This window comes from Phodopus roborovskii, unplaced genomic scaffold, assembly GCF_943737965.1.
Source record: "Phodopus roborovskii unplaced genomic scaffold, PHOROB, whole genome shotgun sequence".
NCBI classification, from domain to species: Eukaryota; Metazoa; Chordata; class Mammalia; order Rodentia; family Cricetidae; genus Phodopus; species Phodopus roborovskii.
The window spans coordinates 17,295,219-17,311,403 of NW_026126448.1; the positions used below are offsets into that span (position 1 = coordinate 17,295,219).

Genomic DNA, 16,185 nt, shown 5'->3' on the forward strand with positions numbered 1-16,185 from the left:
AGCCTCAGCTCCCTCCACCTGGCTGAAAGGCAGCTGCAGAGAGGACATGCACCAAAGAGTAGAGACAGGTCAGACAAAGGATGAAGGTCAGGCCTGGGCCCACTGCCCAACTAAGGCCCTGCCAGGCTCTCCTCTCATCTTGGCAGGATTCCTTGTCAGAGTGAAATGGACACATCTCATGAGCTCCTGGCTCTGAAGCTGTGCCCATCCACCCAGACCCAATCAAGTGTCACAGGACAGGTACCCAGCATGCCAAGATCCCAGATGGCTACCTGCTCTGGTCTGCTTTTTGGTTTCTTAGTGCACAGTGCCCACAGACCTCTGCTTCTTCCTCCCCTCATCCATGAACCTCCTTATAAAGAGGAGCACCTGACGGAACTGGAAGGCAGGAGAGTGGTTTGTGTGGTAAGGTGAGGCACAGGAAGGCTAGCCCCGCCGTCTGTGCCTTTTGTGCTTTGGAAATTCCACAGCCTCACTCCTGCCACCGGCCTGGGAAGCCTGTGGAGATGACTTGCCCATCTCCAAGAACTAAGGAAAGAAGTGGACTGGACTGGCAGAATGGACAGACTGGTCCCAGCTGGAGCTGGCTACCAAGGACTGGTGCTGCCAGTGTGTAAACAGGCTCTTGGAATGTGGTTTCATGAGTCCTGGAGGATGCACACACAGCCACTTTGCAAAGTGCTTTGACTCTGGACTACAATATACATGATTCCCGACATGAAACAAAATAAACATGTTCTGCTCCCACCTCTGTGGCCTTGGGCGGAGGTGGGGGCACAGTCACCCACTCCCACCAGCTACCTTCAAGATGAGGCTAAGGCCAAGGCTGACAGGCTGCTGGAGGTGAATCCTTTCAGAAGGCATGAGGGAGGGGTGACTTGGAGGATGGGCAACACCAGGCTTGCATAAACATGGAAGGCTGTGGAGATTAAGGCTGCAGGCACTCTTTCTTAGGCTGTATGCCATATCCTCTCTTCCCTGGAGCTGCTCAGGTCCCTGAGAGATTGTATTCCTGGGATGGGTCAGCAGTGCCAGTGGATGATGGTCAGACCAGTCTCTTCTACGGATCTGTGAGGAAAGTGACACTCAGCAAGCTTCCCAGCTCGATTCTGACAATAAACCTAAGACCATTCTATATCCCCTCGCTTGACTGACATGGGGCTGGACACATCAGACAGACTGGAATATGTGTCTCTGCCCAAAATTTTGCAACATAACTGAGATGGGAAATGGCGTGACAAAACTGAACATACATCTGCTACCAGTGTTTGTGTTCCACCTATCCCTCCCTTCTTCCTGTGATTTCCTATCCCTAATTTAAAGATGGAGTCCACTTATCCCAGACATCTCAAAACCAGATCCAAAAACATTCCCTCCTTTGGTAGACCCCCAGGAAACTGATTTTACACCAGCGCCTACAGTACCTGAACCAGGGCGGGGCATCTTCTCTGTACCAGCCAGCTGCACACCTCCGTTCTCGGCCAGCTCCCCCTTAGTCCTGTCCTCAGCGTGAGGGAGCCCATTGGTGGCTGGAGCAGTAAGAGACTCAGGCCTAGGAAAACTGGGGGAGGGAGGAGGGACTCCCACAGAGGGCTTTCGGGCCACAGGTGGGGGAGCCTTGGAAGGCTTCTTCTGGGCCTGAGAGGGCCGATGCTCTGAAATGCTCCGGAGTTCAGCCACCAGATTCCGCTGGAGGTCAGCCTGGGCCTCGGGGGACACAGGCCGCTCGAGCTGCAGTTTTTTGGTGCCCTTGGAGAAGATGAAGCTAGCCGTGGAGGCAGGCGATTGTGGAGACCTTGGCTCTGCCTCTGGTGGTCCAATGGGCGGGGTACTTGCAGGGCTGTCAGTGGCAGCCAAGCTGGAGGCCTTGAGTCGGACGGCAGCATGCAGCCCAGAGGAGGGAGCAGGCACCGGGCTGGCCCGCCCTGACAGGGCTCTCCGAAGTGGCTTCTGTGGAGCTGATGACCCTGGAGGTGAACTTGGAGCCCCCGTGGAAGCACCCACAGAGCGGAGCCGTACCATCTGCAGGAGTGAGGGTGTGACCAGAGGTGTGCCAGCATCCTCCCTGGGAGCCCCACTGTTCCTGCCCACAGAGTCCTTCTGAGGGAGCTTGGCCAAAGGTTCTGACACAGAACTAGCTGGAGCTGGAGGTGGAGCGGGTGGAGCTGGTGGAGGGATTTGGGTATGCTGGGGTGAGGCTTGGGATGAGCTAACAGCTGAAGGGGTGGCAGCCGGGGAGCTGCGGGGCTCCAGAGGGCCAGGCTCCAGGCCTGCAGAGAAGAAGACCTCCTCAGGCGGGGGAAAGTCAGCCATGGACAGGTCCTGTTCCTCAGGTGCGGGTGGTGGTGGTGGTGGCCAGCTGGAATCTGGGATGGACTCCTCAGCCGCCTCTGGAGTAGGTGGGACCTCCTCAACCACCTCGGGCTTCTTACTAGGCGGTGGAGGTGGGTGATAAGATGGAGGTGGAGATGGCGGGGGTGACTGGTCTTTGGGGGCAATGGAAGACTCCTGGGGTGGAGTCAGGGTTGTCTGAGGCCTGGAAGGGGATGCAGCAGGACTGGTGTCAATAGTAGAAACGGGCCCAGGAGCCAGAGCTGGGGTAGCTACAGCAGGGGTAGCCACAACAGGGACAGCTTGGTTAGAGCTCTTGGTCTTGGAAGGTGGTGGAGAAAAAGGGGCAGGCACCTTAGGATGAGGAGGTATGACAAATCTGTCACCCAAGGGGGTGGACATCTGTGGGCCAGAGCGGTCAGAGGGAGTAAGGTCTGAGGAAGAGGAACACAGAGATGTGAGGGAAGAGGACACAGAGGCCCCAGGAGATCGAAGGGATGTCACTCGATCTGGTTTAGGGGGCTGAGCCTTGCCTGGGGAAGCAGGGGCACCTGCCAGACCCTTGTGAGGGAGAGTTGGGGTACCGCTTTGGCTTGAGTATCCACTGGAAGGTGAAAGTGTCCGTTCTGGAGAACGTGGGGGGCGCCTGGAGCCACCTGGAGACAAGCCAGAGCCCCAGCTGCCTGCTGAGCTGGGTGGACAGGAGGGCACTGCTGCCACCCCTGAAGACCCACCTGTGGTGGGTGGCCGGGGTAGCTGCGGCTGCTGCTGCTTCCGCTCAGGTTTGGGTGGCAGCCCTAAGGGCCCATCGGGTACTGCTGAGCCCCGCTGATGGAGGGAGTAAGTTCGGCGGGGAGGCGGGGGAGGCCGTTTCATCTTCCGCAGGGACACACTCCTGCCAGACAACTGCCCGCTGCTGCGGATGCTGGCTGTGTCTGAGACCTCGGCAGTGCTGCCCCCACTGGGAGATCCTCTCCCACTACCCCCTGGAGGAGGGGGTGCCACATTATTGCTAGCTACAGAGCCCTCTGGCTGGCCCTCAGAGCCCCCCTTAGAGGAGAGAGTGGACCCATCAGACACAATGGTCTCAGAGGATTGAGAATGGCTCCAGGTGTCGCTGGATGAGGAAGCATGTCGGCTGCGGGGCCGTGGACTTGAGGCTGAGGAGAAACGGCCCAGTGAGCGAACAGAAGCTGGACTAGCAGACAGCAGGCTGCAGCGGCTCAGAGTGCGCAGGCTGCTACGGCCCAGAGCCACCACATCCACTGTGGGTGGCAACACAGCGTGTGGAATCAGCTTGGACAAGTAGGTGGCCTGGGGTGAGATAGACATGGCTGGACTCAGTGGCTCTGGAGGTCCCGCCCCTCCTGTCAGTCCAGGCACTGCAAGAGACATAGGCCGAGTCAATGGTGGTGGCCGGGCTCCTGTAGATCGGCCAACAAGTGTGTCATCATGGTAAACACGGTCAATGTGGCGTTGTAGTATGGTCTCTGCATCAGTGCCAGCCTCTGTTTCTGCCTCCAGAGCCTGCAGGGACACCCGGACCCCTGTCCCTAAAGCCAGGCCCTGGGGACGACCATCCACTGTGGGAATGCGGACAGCATCCCGTGGACCAGGAGGCTGTGGAGTGCCTGGAGCCTCACGATTATTCCGCAGGCCTGAAACAGACAAGGAGATGCAGTCAGCAGAGGGGCTGGCCAGGCGCTCCGCCCACCACCGCTGCCCACCGAACAAAGGCTCACCAAGTTCCTTCTGCACATGCTGAGGCAGCCCTAGCACCGTACTCCTCCGCTCCCTCCGTCGCCGCCCTGATTTTCCAGATTTGGGAAATGAGTCATGGGGTCTGAAGGTGGAGCCTAAGGGCCAGTCCAGGGGGGAGAAAGCAGTGAGGACTCTGAACGCTCTACTGAGCACTGCCCTGTATGAACACAGTACTAGTAAGGGTTCTGGCAAGGTTTCTTTAAGACTTCTGGAAATCCCCTCACTAATTCAACAATGATCTTTCCATTGAGCGAACAGTTCTCATTACTTAGTGAACATATTATGTCATCATATTAAAAGCTTGATATTCATTCCAATAGGGTAAATGCTCTTAATATCTGATTTGTTTGGAGCAAGGTCCTGGAGACTGAGCCGAGAGCCTCATGCATGCCCTCTGAGGCAGTCAGTCCCTAGCCAACCCTTTGGCTTCTTTTCTCAGATGAAGGTCTCACACAATCTAGGCCAGCTCCTAACTCACTATGTAGCTGTAGATGAATTTCTTCTGATCCTCATGCTTCTATGTCCCAAGTGCATACTATCACACTGTTTTATATAATGTCAGAGTCAACACAGAACTTCCTGCATACAAGGGCAAGCACAATATCAACTGAGCTATATCCCAAGCCAACCCTTTATCTTTTATAGAACTTCAGTCAGACTCAGAGAGGTGAAGGTTTTATATTCCTGGTCATACTGCAGCGAAGTTACCACAAATCCGGGTCCCTCAACCTTAAATTATCTTGCTTTGGGTCAGTGTCCACCATGAACCTCCAAGAGGATAAAGGGTACTGTCTCCTAAACTCGAGTAGGAGGAAAAGGGGAAGCCCAAGGTACTAGGACATGATTGTGCCTGTCACCTCTCTCCACTCTCCCCTGCCTAAGACTCCTGGCAGGTGAACACACCTCTGCGCTGGATCATCTCTGAGCGGACAGAGAGAGCATCTTCCGCTGTAGAGCTCTCAGTCATGTACGACTTTTGACTGCAGAAGGAAATGGTGTCTTCATCCGGCCCCGTCCGAGAGGACTGTTGGAATAAGATCAGCTTAGACAGACTGCCTTAGGCCTCTCACTGGAACTTTCCCTCACAGATTCTCCCAGCATCACCCAGCACTGAGCAGGTACCAGATGGAGCAAGTCTGGACTATCTGTCAAAGGTCATTTCATCTACCTCCTCAACATACAGAAGAAACCAGTCCAGAGAGGCCCAAAGCCATGCATGCCAGAGCTAAGCCAGGAGGAAAGAGCAGGGCAGAGCTGGGCACAGGGCTCACCTGGACGCTCTGGGTGTCTCCATGGTCCCAGCCACCCTTGCTCAGTTTCTGTCTTTCTAGAAGATACCAGAAGGGTGTGTTGGCCTAGGCCCCTGACCCCCAGGAGCTGGGAGCAGCACCAGAAAGGACAAGGGAGAGTTACCTTGGTGCTGTAGGGAGCGGAGCCCTTCCTGGGCCTGTGTGTGCAGCTCCTCCAGGTGAGGTGGTCTCCCGCTGGGGAAGAAGACATTGTCCTGGTGCTCATCTACTGCAGATCCTGACCCCTGGCTGGGCCCTGCACTCTGACATTTGTCACTCTCAGCCTTGGCAGAGCCTGATGGGATGGGATGGGATGGGAGGAGGAAGTAAGGCCCAAACACATATGGGCCCTGGAGATTCATAAGATTCATATGCACAGTAACACAGGCATGTAGTGCCCATACATTCAAATGTCTACCCTTGAGAAACTGTCTAGACATACAGACCACATGTACACACACTAACAACACCAAAGGGTGTGTGTGTGTGTACGTGTGTGTGTAATTACATCATATAATGGGACCACACAAGGTCAATACACAGGCCCACTATATCCACACAACATTCACAGGCTTCAGTAATGTATACATACAACACTATACAAGTATAAATCCACAAATGTAGCTACACCAGCTTCCACAGACCCACATGACACCATTCTGCATACAAACTAACAGTATCTAAGTACATATAAACTGCATCCATAGGTCACTCAGGGTTCCACACAGACACCCCTCACACATTCAGAGCCCACAGCAAACACATTTCTTGTCTCTGAGACCTAAAGCTTCACTTTAAAGGAAAACAAACCACCTTCTCCAAACTGCCCCTTGGCCCAAGTCCAAGGAGAAGATGCATGGAAAACCAGGGAGCTGTCAGTCACAATCAGAGTCTCAGAAACCCTGAGGGAAGGATAGACCAGGACACCTACTTACCCATATGGCTGCCCTCTAGAAGGATGGGCAGGGAAGGGGAGAAGAGGGATCAGACCCCTCAACTCCCACTGGGAGCTTAGCCTCTCCTGAGGGAACAGGCCAGGTATGGGCTCTCCTGGAGGCCCTAGCCTGGCCCCAGGTCCAGAGGAGCCAGGGCTCCATTACAAGGATCCTGTTACAGGCTCTGCCCAGAGGGGCTAGTCATCTAATCCTGAGGATGGGGGCTGTGTCAGCACTTTGCAGTCCAGCCCCTCTTTAAATGAAAGCCACAACATAAGCAAAAAGCGCTGGGTGGGTCATGTGACCTTGGCAGTACCCTGAAGAGGGGCAGAAACAAAACAACAGCTCTTTAACTGACCCAAACAAGCCTTTTAGCTACCCCACCCCACGAACTGGGTCTCCAGCAGACACCTGCCATTTCCCCTCTGGGTTCTTCCGCACCAATGGACCTGCCCCCAGAAGCCCCAGGAATTGTACCAAGTCAGAGCTATGAGGTACCCCAGGAGGTCATGGGTGTCCCGCCCACCCTTTCCTCAAATTCCATGATTTTATAGGTGGAGAAACAGGCTCACATGGAAATGTTTGCCTACAGTCACAGCAAATGGCTCAGCCAGCCAGGACTAAAGTCTGCTTTCCCAGAAGGAACCCGACCCTCCAATAGTGCAAGAAACTATAGCTCCTCCAAGTCAGAAGCCAGGTCTGAAAGCCAGGCTCCTAGGGAACGGAGTGCGCCTGGCCTCCACCTTCAAAACTGCCTCCTCCAAGTGTGCTTCCCAGGGGACTCTGCCCTTGCCGCTCCCATACATCCTCCCCACCCCTGAGATGACCAAGGAGGAGGCTGCCCTCTCTAAACTGAGATACTGAGCTATACCCAGGAAAGTGTGGGTATCCCAACAGAAAGGCAGGCAGGCTCTAGGGCAGCAGCCTCCAAGGTCAGAACACCTGATCCATCCTCGCCGATCACAAGCAGCACTCAGACAAAGGCAGCAACAAAGCCGCTGGACAAAGCATGGCTGCACTCAGGCTGCGGCCAGCCCGGTGACCAGCACCCCGCCCCACACCCTAGCCTTGGTCCTCACTAACCGAAGAGTCTGGCAAAGGGAGCTGTCACCCTCCCCTCCCCCTCCCCACAGCCACACCCACTCACCCTTCTTAGACACCTCAAGAAGGGCTGGGAGGTGTCGGCCCAGGAACACTACCATGTCTGCAGCAGAAGGCCCCCAGAGCACCAGATGGCCCCCAGAGCACCAGACAGCACTTTCAATACAGCCCAGCCCCAAGGGGACTCGGGAGATGCAGGGATGCAAAGCAAGCTCCCTGCCAGCCGCCCAGCACAGTTCCAGCAGGAGGGGGAGGGGCTGCTCCAGGTTCTCCTCCCACCTTTGCCACAGATCCCGCCCATCCACTAACCCCACCCCACTACCCCCAAGCAGGATGCAGGGAAACTGAGGCCCAGAGACTGGATGCTTTGCTACTGAGTATGACTGGAGGCAGTATAGAGATGGCACACAATTCTAGCTGTGGGTCACTGACCCTGCCCCTAAGTTCCTGTCAAACCATTTGGGTGCCAGAGCTAAGGGAAGGGTCCCAGCAACCAGATGGCAAATGGAAGAGCCACCAGACCAGGCTTGGCATGGTGCCCACACCCAAGACCCAGCCATGCTGGAGAATAAGGTAATTTTCTGAGGAAAGAGTTCGGCTCATGGAAAACCAGGCAGGAGCCCAGGGCTGCCTGTGAGGATGGCAGGGATAGAGCTGGCTTCAGAATACAACCCATAATGCGAAGCCAGGGAGATGCCCATGGAATCAGAGTGGCTGCCACTCCACTCAGGAGCTCAGCCCCACACTGCCTATAGAACTTTCTTCCCACTTCAGCAATGTGGTTAGAAACGCTGAGAAACAGCAGGGCCCAGACCAGTTCCCTCAGCCTAGAGTTCTTCCCTGATGACGGAAAGACATCCTGAGAGTAAGTGCTCACCAGGCACCAGAACAAAGAATTGGCCCAGACACAACCCTTAGGTGGAGTTCAGAAAAAACAGCCAGAAGTACAGGGAAAGGGAGGGGAGGGGAGGGGAGGGCTAAGGAGCCTAGAGAAGAAAGAAGTTAGTAAGAATGTCAGGTTTGGGTGCAGATTCAAATCTACCACACAAGCCATGACCTTTCATAAAAGCAAGTCAACATCTGGCATGGCCTGGTGGCACACACCTGTAATCCCAGCCCTCAGGAGGCTAAACCAGGAGGGTGGTAAATTCAAGGCCAGCTCAGGCTACATAGTGACTTCCAGGCCAGTCTGGGCTACATGACAAGAACATGTCTCAATAAAAAAGGTGGGGGTGGGGAGTGGGTGGGAGTGGAAAATCCACTCAGTGATTCCAAGTGCTTGCTACTCCTTCTGAGGAGTTGGTTTCCAGAGCTCACACTGGGTAGCTCATAACAAGCTGCTTGTAACCCTCAAGGACTGGACACTCTCGTCTATCCTCCTCAGGCACTAGCACATGAAGAGCACATACAAATACATATTAAAAAATTAAGGGAAGATGGGCAGTGGTGGTGCAGAGATGTGCAGATCTCTGTGAGTTCGAGGACAGCCAGGATTGTTACTCAGAGAAACCCTGTCTTGAAAAACTGAAACCAAAATCAAAAACAAAAACTAAATGAAGAAACACACATTTGTTTCCTCCACATATAACAGGCATACCGTCACAAGTTCTAGACTGTCTGATCTACAAAATGAAACCCCGTCTCAAAAAAAAAAAAAAAAAAAAAAAAAAACAAAGAAAAAGGAGCTGAAGAGGAGGTAGAAGAGGAGAAGAGGTAGCTGAGAGTTTAAGAGCAGTGGCTGCTCTTGCAGAAGACTCAGGTTCCAATTCCAGTTCCACAGCAGCTCACAATCATCTGAGACTCCAGTTCCAAGGGAGCTGACTGGCCCCTGAGCAGCAGGACACATATGCACATAATACTCACAAGCAAAACATTCCCTGACATGAAAATTAAAACAGAATGTTAAAAATGTGAAGAAAGAAAAAGAAAGGACATAAAAGCCTAGCCCTGAATCATGAGGCACTGTCCGGGCAGTCACTGCCTAATACAAAAGCATCGAGATAGACTGGTGGGTTTCTCTAATCAGGGCAGCCAGCACAGCTGGGAAGCAGTGAGCTGGGGAGAGGGATGGCAGAAGAACTCAGGAGGGCAGGAACCAGTTCACATGACCCCCTACCCAGCCCTTACTCTGGGATATCAATGATGGCTCCAGCTGGGAGTTTCAGCTGGGCAGTGACAGTTACTATGAGACCCTTCAGAACGTCCCCAGTAGCTGAAACTAAAGGGTCTGTGCACTATGTCCTGCTCCAACCCATGTGTGAGGCTACCTGTCCCTCACTGCACCCCTCCCTGAGGAGATCAGAATTCAATGGCTCCAAAGCTTCAAGACCCCTCAGCTCCTCCTCCATGTAGCTCTGGCCTCTCAGAGACTACTCAAGTACTGACTAAAACCTCATTCTAGAAAACAAACATTTAGCCAGACAACGGTGGTGCATGCCTTCAGTCCTAGCACTTGGGAGGCAGAGGCCAGCCTGGTCTACAGAGTTCCAGGACAGCCTAGGCTACACAGAGAAAACTGTCTCAGAAAGGAGAAGGGAAACTGGGAAAGAGGGAGGGAGGGGGAGGGAGGAGGAGGGAGAGGGAAGAAGGGAGGGAGGGAGGAAACATTTATGGGGCAGCATATGCAACAATGAAACACTAAGTCTACAGAACACTCTCAAGGCATTTTTTTGTTTAGTAGACCAGGCTGGCCTCAAACTCACTGAGGCCCACCAGCCTCTGCCTCCTGAGTGCTGGATTAAAGGTGTGTGCTTTGCATGGGTGGAAACAAAGTAGACCTGGCTGGCCTGATACATATTAGCTTGGGCTGGCCTCAGACTTGTGGCAATCCTCCTGCATCAGCCTCCCAAGTGCTAGGATTGCAGGTTATGTGCCCTCATACCTAGTAGAAATATGCACTTTTTTTTTTTCTTTTGAGACAGGCTGTAGCACAGACTGGCCTCAAACTTGCTAGACAGCCAAGGATGACCTTGAACTAACCTTAATTAGTACATTTTGAGAGTATGTGTATGAATGCACACACTACCACAAGTGTGGAGGCCAAAAGATAACGGTGGAGAGTTGGTTCTACCTTTCCCCCATGTGGACCCTGGGGGATTGAACACAGGTAGTTGGGCTTGACAGCAAGCACTCTGCCCACTCACTGACCCATCTGTCTGACCTGACCTTGAACTGCCCTCCTGCCTCTGCCTCCCAAGTGCTGGGATTACAGACTTGCACCACAGCCCCAGATGATTTATGTACTGCTGGGGAACAAACCCAGAGACTCCTGCATGCTAAGCAAGCATTCTACCAACTGAGCTCCACCCCCTGCCTTCAGTAGGCATTTCCACCCCATCTTACAGATGAGGAGATGAGACAGGGTAAAGCTGTACTCTGGCCTCCATTACATTAAGTGGCAGGACCTTTTTTTACTGAGGACAACCAGAATCCAAATCATGTTCTATTTACTGTGTCAGCTACAAACCTGACCTCCCTGTTTGGGGGGAAGGTGGGCAGGAGAGCACCTCCTATAAAACTGGAGGGGTTTTTGCTTTTTGTTGGTTTTGTTTTGGGGGAGTTGTTTGCTTTTTGTTTGTCTTTTGGTTTGTTTTCAGTTTTTCAAGGCAGGGTTTCTCTGTAACAGCTCTGGCTGTCCTGGAACTCACTCTGTAGACCAGGCTGACCTCAAAGTCACAGAGATCCACCTGCCTCTGCCTCCAGAATGCTGGGATAAAAAAAGACATGCACCACTACCTCCCAGCAAAACCTGTGGATCTTACACAGCCTTGGAGGCAGGTACTCTCCCTAGTGACTCATCAAGGACCCAGGAGGCCTGGGAGCTAGGAGACTTCCCAAGCTCCAGCCAGATCCTGTGCCTTTCACTGTGCAGGGCAGTTCCCCTTACACAGGAAAAAGGGGCTGGCCTCCTAATAAATTGGGGTAGGGTGACTTTAGCCCAGAGTCCTACACCCACAGCTAGCATTCAAGGAAGGTTACAGCTGGGGAGAGGGGGTAAGCCAAGGTGCTCACACCTGATAACATCTGGTGGCTCCAACATCTTTCCCCCTACCCTAACCCTGCTCTGAGCCACCCCAAGGCAAAGGTGACTTGCTTGGGGAGGGGCTCTGCAACCAGAGTGTCTGATAGGGAGAGACACCTCACAAAGAGCTGATCACCAGAGGGGAGGAGCTTTCCAAGGCCACACTTACACAGAGTCCCAGTTCAGGCTTCTGTCTCACAGGCCAGAGGTGCCTGGGGCAGAGACCTTGAGGTAAAGGCTCTAGCACAGCTGCCACCACCCTCACCTGTCTAAGGGAGGAGGCCTCCAGACCTGAGACGTCCCTGCCAGGCCCCATCAAGCATGGCACACCAGGAAGTACACAGCACGCCCATGGTGGAGGCAGTGTCAAGTACCCTGAGAACGAATGTCCCACCGTAGCCACCTCCACAGATGGGTATATCCAGGACTGCACTAACAAAGCTTATACAAGCCTACAAGCCTCCCGGAAACCTACACCCTCCTCACCTACTGCAGGCCTGCAGACCCACACAGGGCCTGCCAAGTGGTGCATGTACAGGAAGGTAGGTGTGTGTACTTACTACTCAGGGGCTTTCCTGAGCCCGGAGATAGGGGCAAGGGCCTGCCTCCCTCTGGAGCCACCTTCGCTTGTGCGCATGTGTGCACAGTCTCTTGGCACCATCCTCTATAGGGTGAGGCCTCAACCTGCCCCATTCCAGAGCAAGGGGCGGGGGTGGCGCACCCACAAATGAGCAGGCCTGACTCAGGGGAGAAGAATGAGGGGGGAGGGCACAGCTGGCCAGGTGGCCTGCTCAGGGGCCGGCACCCTCCCCCGGCCAACCCTCTGCTCTGTCTTTCTGCCCTTGGTCACCTCTCTATCCAAGATTCAGGGTGTTTAGGGGCTCTTGGCCTCAACTCCTCTCTATATCCAGGTATACAAGCTGGAGAGAGGGGAAAGAGGCAGGCTTCTTCCAGACACACATTCTAGAGGCAGAGGCAGAAGAAGACAACACAGGGACAGCGTAACTAACTCAGGTGCAGACACCTTGCTGTTCACAAACACTCTTCCACCACCCAACAAGGTGAGGAGGCTCAAGGGGAAGGTCTGTACTTACTGAAGGTCACCCTACCAGGAAGTTGTGGATCCCACATTTAAATCACACCGAATGCCATGGCAGTCCCAAGTCTGTTAATGGGTAAAGATCAGCCAGAGCCACAGCCCCTCCCTGACCAAAACCGGTGCAGTTCACCTCTGCAGATGAGGTCTACTTCCCTTCTCCCAGTGTCCAGGCCCTCCACAGTAGGGCAGAGCCAACAGGACAGGCAGGTTCTAATGTAAATATTGGGGGGCAGGCGGTGCCTGGAGCACAAGGGGAGGATGAGGTCCCACAGGATGCCCTAGGGGGACAGGCAGTAGTGGAGGAAGAATTAGCTACAATAATATAGTAATATAATAAGTGTCATAATGAGTCCCCAGGTCAGCATCTACCAACAATGACATAATGGCCCCTTCGGCCAGGGAATTCTGAATTTCCAAGCCCTCTCTTTGTTCCCTCCAAGCATAGTTATCTCCATTTTATGGATGCCAGAGAAGCAACCAGCAGGAATCAGCAGGGGAAAGGGCTAAGAGTCAGAAAAACCAGATCCCAGGCTTTGGACAAATAAATTAGGTCTCTCTACCTCTGCTTGCTTTTTTCTGAGGTAGGACCTCACCAGCTGCAATGGTGATGACACCTATAACCTCAGCACTTGAGACAGAGGCAGGAGGACTACTGTGTGTTTGAGACTCAGCCTGTCTCATGGCTCAGCAGTTAAAAGCACTGTCTGCTCTTCCAGAGGTCCTGGGTTCAATTCCCAGCACACACATGGTAGCTCACTATCATCTGTAACTCCAGTCCCCAGGTGATCTTCTAGTGAACAAATCTACAAGCACGCCATACCTACACATAAAATATGTAAATTAATAATTTGAGAGGGAGAAGAAGCTAACCACACTGGAGATAGGCTCAGTGGTACAGCATTTGTCCAGCATGATGAAAGGTTCTGGGTCTGATATCCAACACTGTCCACAAAAAAAGAAAACAAAAATTAGTTGATTGGACTGGAGCTGTAACTCAGCTGGTAGAATGCTTCCATGATGCCCTGGGTCTAAGTCCCAGCCCCTCATAAAAAGGGGCACAGTGGCCTCTGTCTGTAATATCTGCACTCAGGATTTGAGGCCAGCCTGGGCTATATGAAACCCTTGTCTGAAAGGTACTCAACCCAGCATAAACACACAGTATTGTATCGGAGCTGGCCTTGACCTGTCCAGGGTGTGGGCAGTACAAATAAGGCCTTTCCATTCATAGCACAGCAGTAGCTAGTATTCCTGAAGGCCAGCTGTGGTGACACTAAGTCCTCTTTCTACTGAGGCACACCTCAAGTGTCGGTGACTTGCCTAAGGTCACAGGGCTGGTAAAGACAGAGGAGAGTCACTCTGTAAGCCAGCTCTGACTAGCTACAAAACCAAGTTCTTCCCATACAACCAGCTGCTCACTGCCCCAGCCCACTTCCTGGCCCTGCCCACTTCCTGAGCTCTCTTCCAATCTCAAGTGAAGTTAATGACCATTAAGATAAAGTCTGATAAAGCACACTTAACATCAGCTCCAAATCTCTCCTCAGTGACCTGAACCCCTATCTGGCAGTCCAGGCCCAAGAACAGGCAGACTCCAAACCTGGAAGTCAGAACTAGCCTGCACCTTGGCTGGCCCTTAACTGAAGCTTAGTCACTATTTGCATAGGCCTCAGTTTCCCCAATTGCAGTGTGGGAGAGATAATCTCTAAAAAGCCCTTTTTTGTGCATAACTCTGGCCCTAAAGGGGGGCAGTGGTCCCCATTTAGGATCACACATGGAATATAAAGGTGGTCCAGGGGCTGGAGGGATGGCTCAGCCATTAAGAGCTCTGACGGTTCTTCTAGAGGACCCAGGTTCAATTCCCAGGACCTACATGGAAGCTCAAACTGTCTGGAACTCCAGCTCTAAGGCATCACAGAGACACACATGCAAGCAAAACACCAGTGCACATAAGATAAAAATAAGTCACAGTCAGGTGTCTGTGGCTTATGCCTTTGATGCTAGCACTTGGGAAGCAGAGGCAGGCAGATCTCTGTGAGTTCGAGTCCAGCCTGGTCTACAGAGCGAGTTCCAGGACACTCCAAAGCAATACAGAGAAACCCTGTCTCAAAAAACCAAAAACAAAACAAAACAAAAAAATCATAAAAAAAAAAAAAAAAATGAAAGGTGGTTCAGCTTATCAGACTCCTCAGATCACTGAGGGCTGGGTAAGTCCCTTATCTGGAAGCCCTGTGCTTCCACAAGCAAGTTCAGATATCGCACAGTTGGTCACAAGTCTCCTCCAAAAGAGGAAGGTGAGAGAGGGAGTGGCCTCTGTCTCCAGGAGAAGACACAGGAAGTCCAGACAGTCTGCCCATCAGCCCCTTCCCTTGGTCTTCCCACCTACAAGACGGAAATGATAACTAGCCAGGCCTCGTGTGCATGGGAGGACCAGAAGAGGAGGTGGGAAGGCAGGTGGCTCTCCAGCACTCTCAGTTTGCAGTGTGCATTCTCCAACCTGCCCAGAACCAGGGACCCTACACCTAAGAAGCAGTGTGCAATGTCTTTTTAGCGACCCGCCCCTGCCCACCTAGGTCCTTTCCCACCTCCAAGGGCATTTGATCAAGGCAGGACTTTGCCTTCCTAAGGTCTGGGTTTCCCTTTCTCTCTGTTCACTCTCTAAGCCCTGGAGGTCTCAATACCTAACTCCTGCCCCTCTCCCACAGTGCTTCCTACTCGTGTGGGTGCCATAGTGTCCAATCTCCCAGGGTTCACGTTTTCTGTCTCAGACCTCTGGACCAGTTACAATGTGAAACCTCTCCACCCATGGACTGACAGACTTGGGTTTGAATTCCATTTTAGCTATCTCCTCATTCTGTAGCATTACACAAGTGATTTCACTTATCTGAGCTCTACCTTACCCATATGTAAAATGGAGTGAAGAAGACTGTCTCTTGTTAACTGTTGCAAGAGAAATGAATTAATGAAGAAAGCTAGCACTGGGCCTAATTTCTCCGTACAGTAACATCTCTGATGCAATCCCACAGCCTTGCTCCCAACATCCTACTAGTCCCAGGTACTGTCAATTCTGCTGTCTCCTCCCCCCCCTCCCACAGCCCCCACCCTGTCCCAGCCCTCACCTCATCACCTCTCCCCTGGATTACTGCAATAGGTTCTGAGCTTCCACTCTCACAACCCCACCCCCTACCCTAACCTGCCCTACCTGCACCTGCCTTAGCCCTGGAGCCATCTTCCTAACACACCAGTTTTGTGGGCTCCTCCCTTTTCTCAAACACTGTCACTGGCTCCCAATAACTTGGATTCTTCAGTCCCCTCTGGCCACCTTGCACTTCCTAAATCCCCTTTTCACAGACCAATAAAGTTTGCAAGCATTCAAACCCCAGTCCTACACCTGGACCCAGGAGACTGAGAACTTAAACCTTCAGGGTAAAAGGACTGACCGATGCTTCTAATCCCAGCACTTGGGAGGCAGAGACAGATGGATCTCTATGAGTTGAGGCCAGCCTGGTCTACAGAGTGAGTTCCAGAATAGCCAGTAGCCAGAGTTACACAGAGAAACCCTATCTCAAACCCCCCCCAAAAAAATAAGTAAACAAAAGGCACTGAAACTTAACAGCAGAACCTCTTCTCCCAGGCACAAAGAAGGAGCCTCAA

General features: G+C 52.9%; 1 protein-coding gene across 2 annotated transcripts in view; it reads right to left on the reverse strand.

Moving 5' to 3' along the window:
• Positions 1 to 208: 208 nt before the first annotated feature.
• Kiaa1522 (KIAA1522 ortholog) overlaps positions 209 to 16,185 on the reverse strand; it is a 28,939-nt gene continuing 12,962 nt past the window's right edge. For both annotated transcript variants that reach the window (XM_051188875.1, XM_051188876.1), the window contains exons 2-7: positions 5,506 to 5,676; positions 5,364 to 5,419; positions 4,996 to 5,116; positions 4,074 to 4,187; positions 1,425 to 3,989; positions 209 to 1,068 (exon numbers count right to left, since the gene is read on the reverse strand). In XM_051188875.1, coding sequence (XP_051044832.1) covers positions 1,061 to 1,068; positions 1,425 to 3,989; positions 4,074 to 4,187; positions 4,996 to 5,116; positions 5,364 to 5,419; positions 5,506 to 5,676 — 3,035 coding nt within the window. In that variant the 3' untranslated portion in view covers positions 209 to 1,060. The remainder of the gene's footprint in view (positions 1,069 to 1,424; positions 3,990 to 4,073; positions 4,188 to 4,995; positions 5,117 to 5,363; positions 5,420 to 5,505; positions 5,677 to 16,185) is intronic.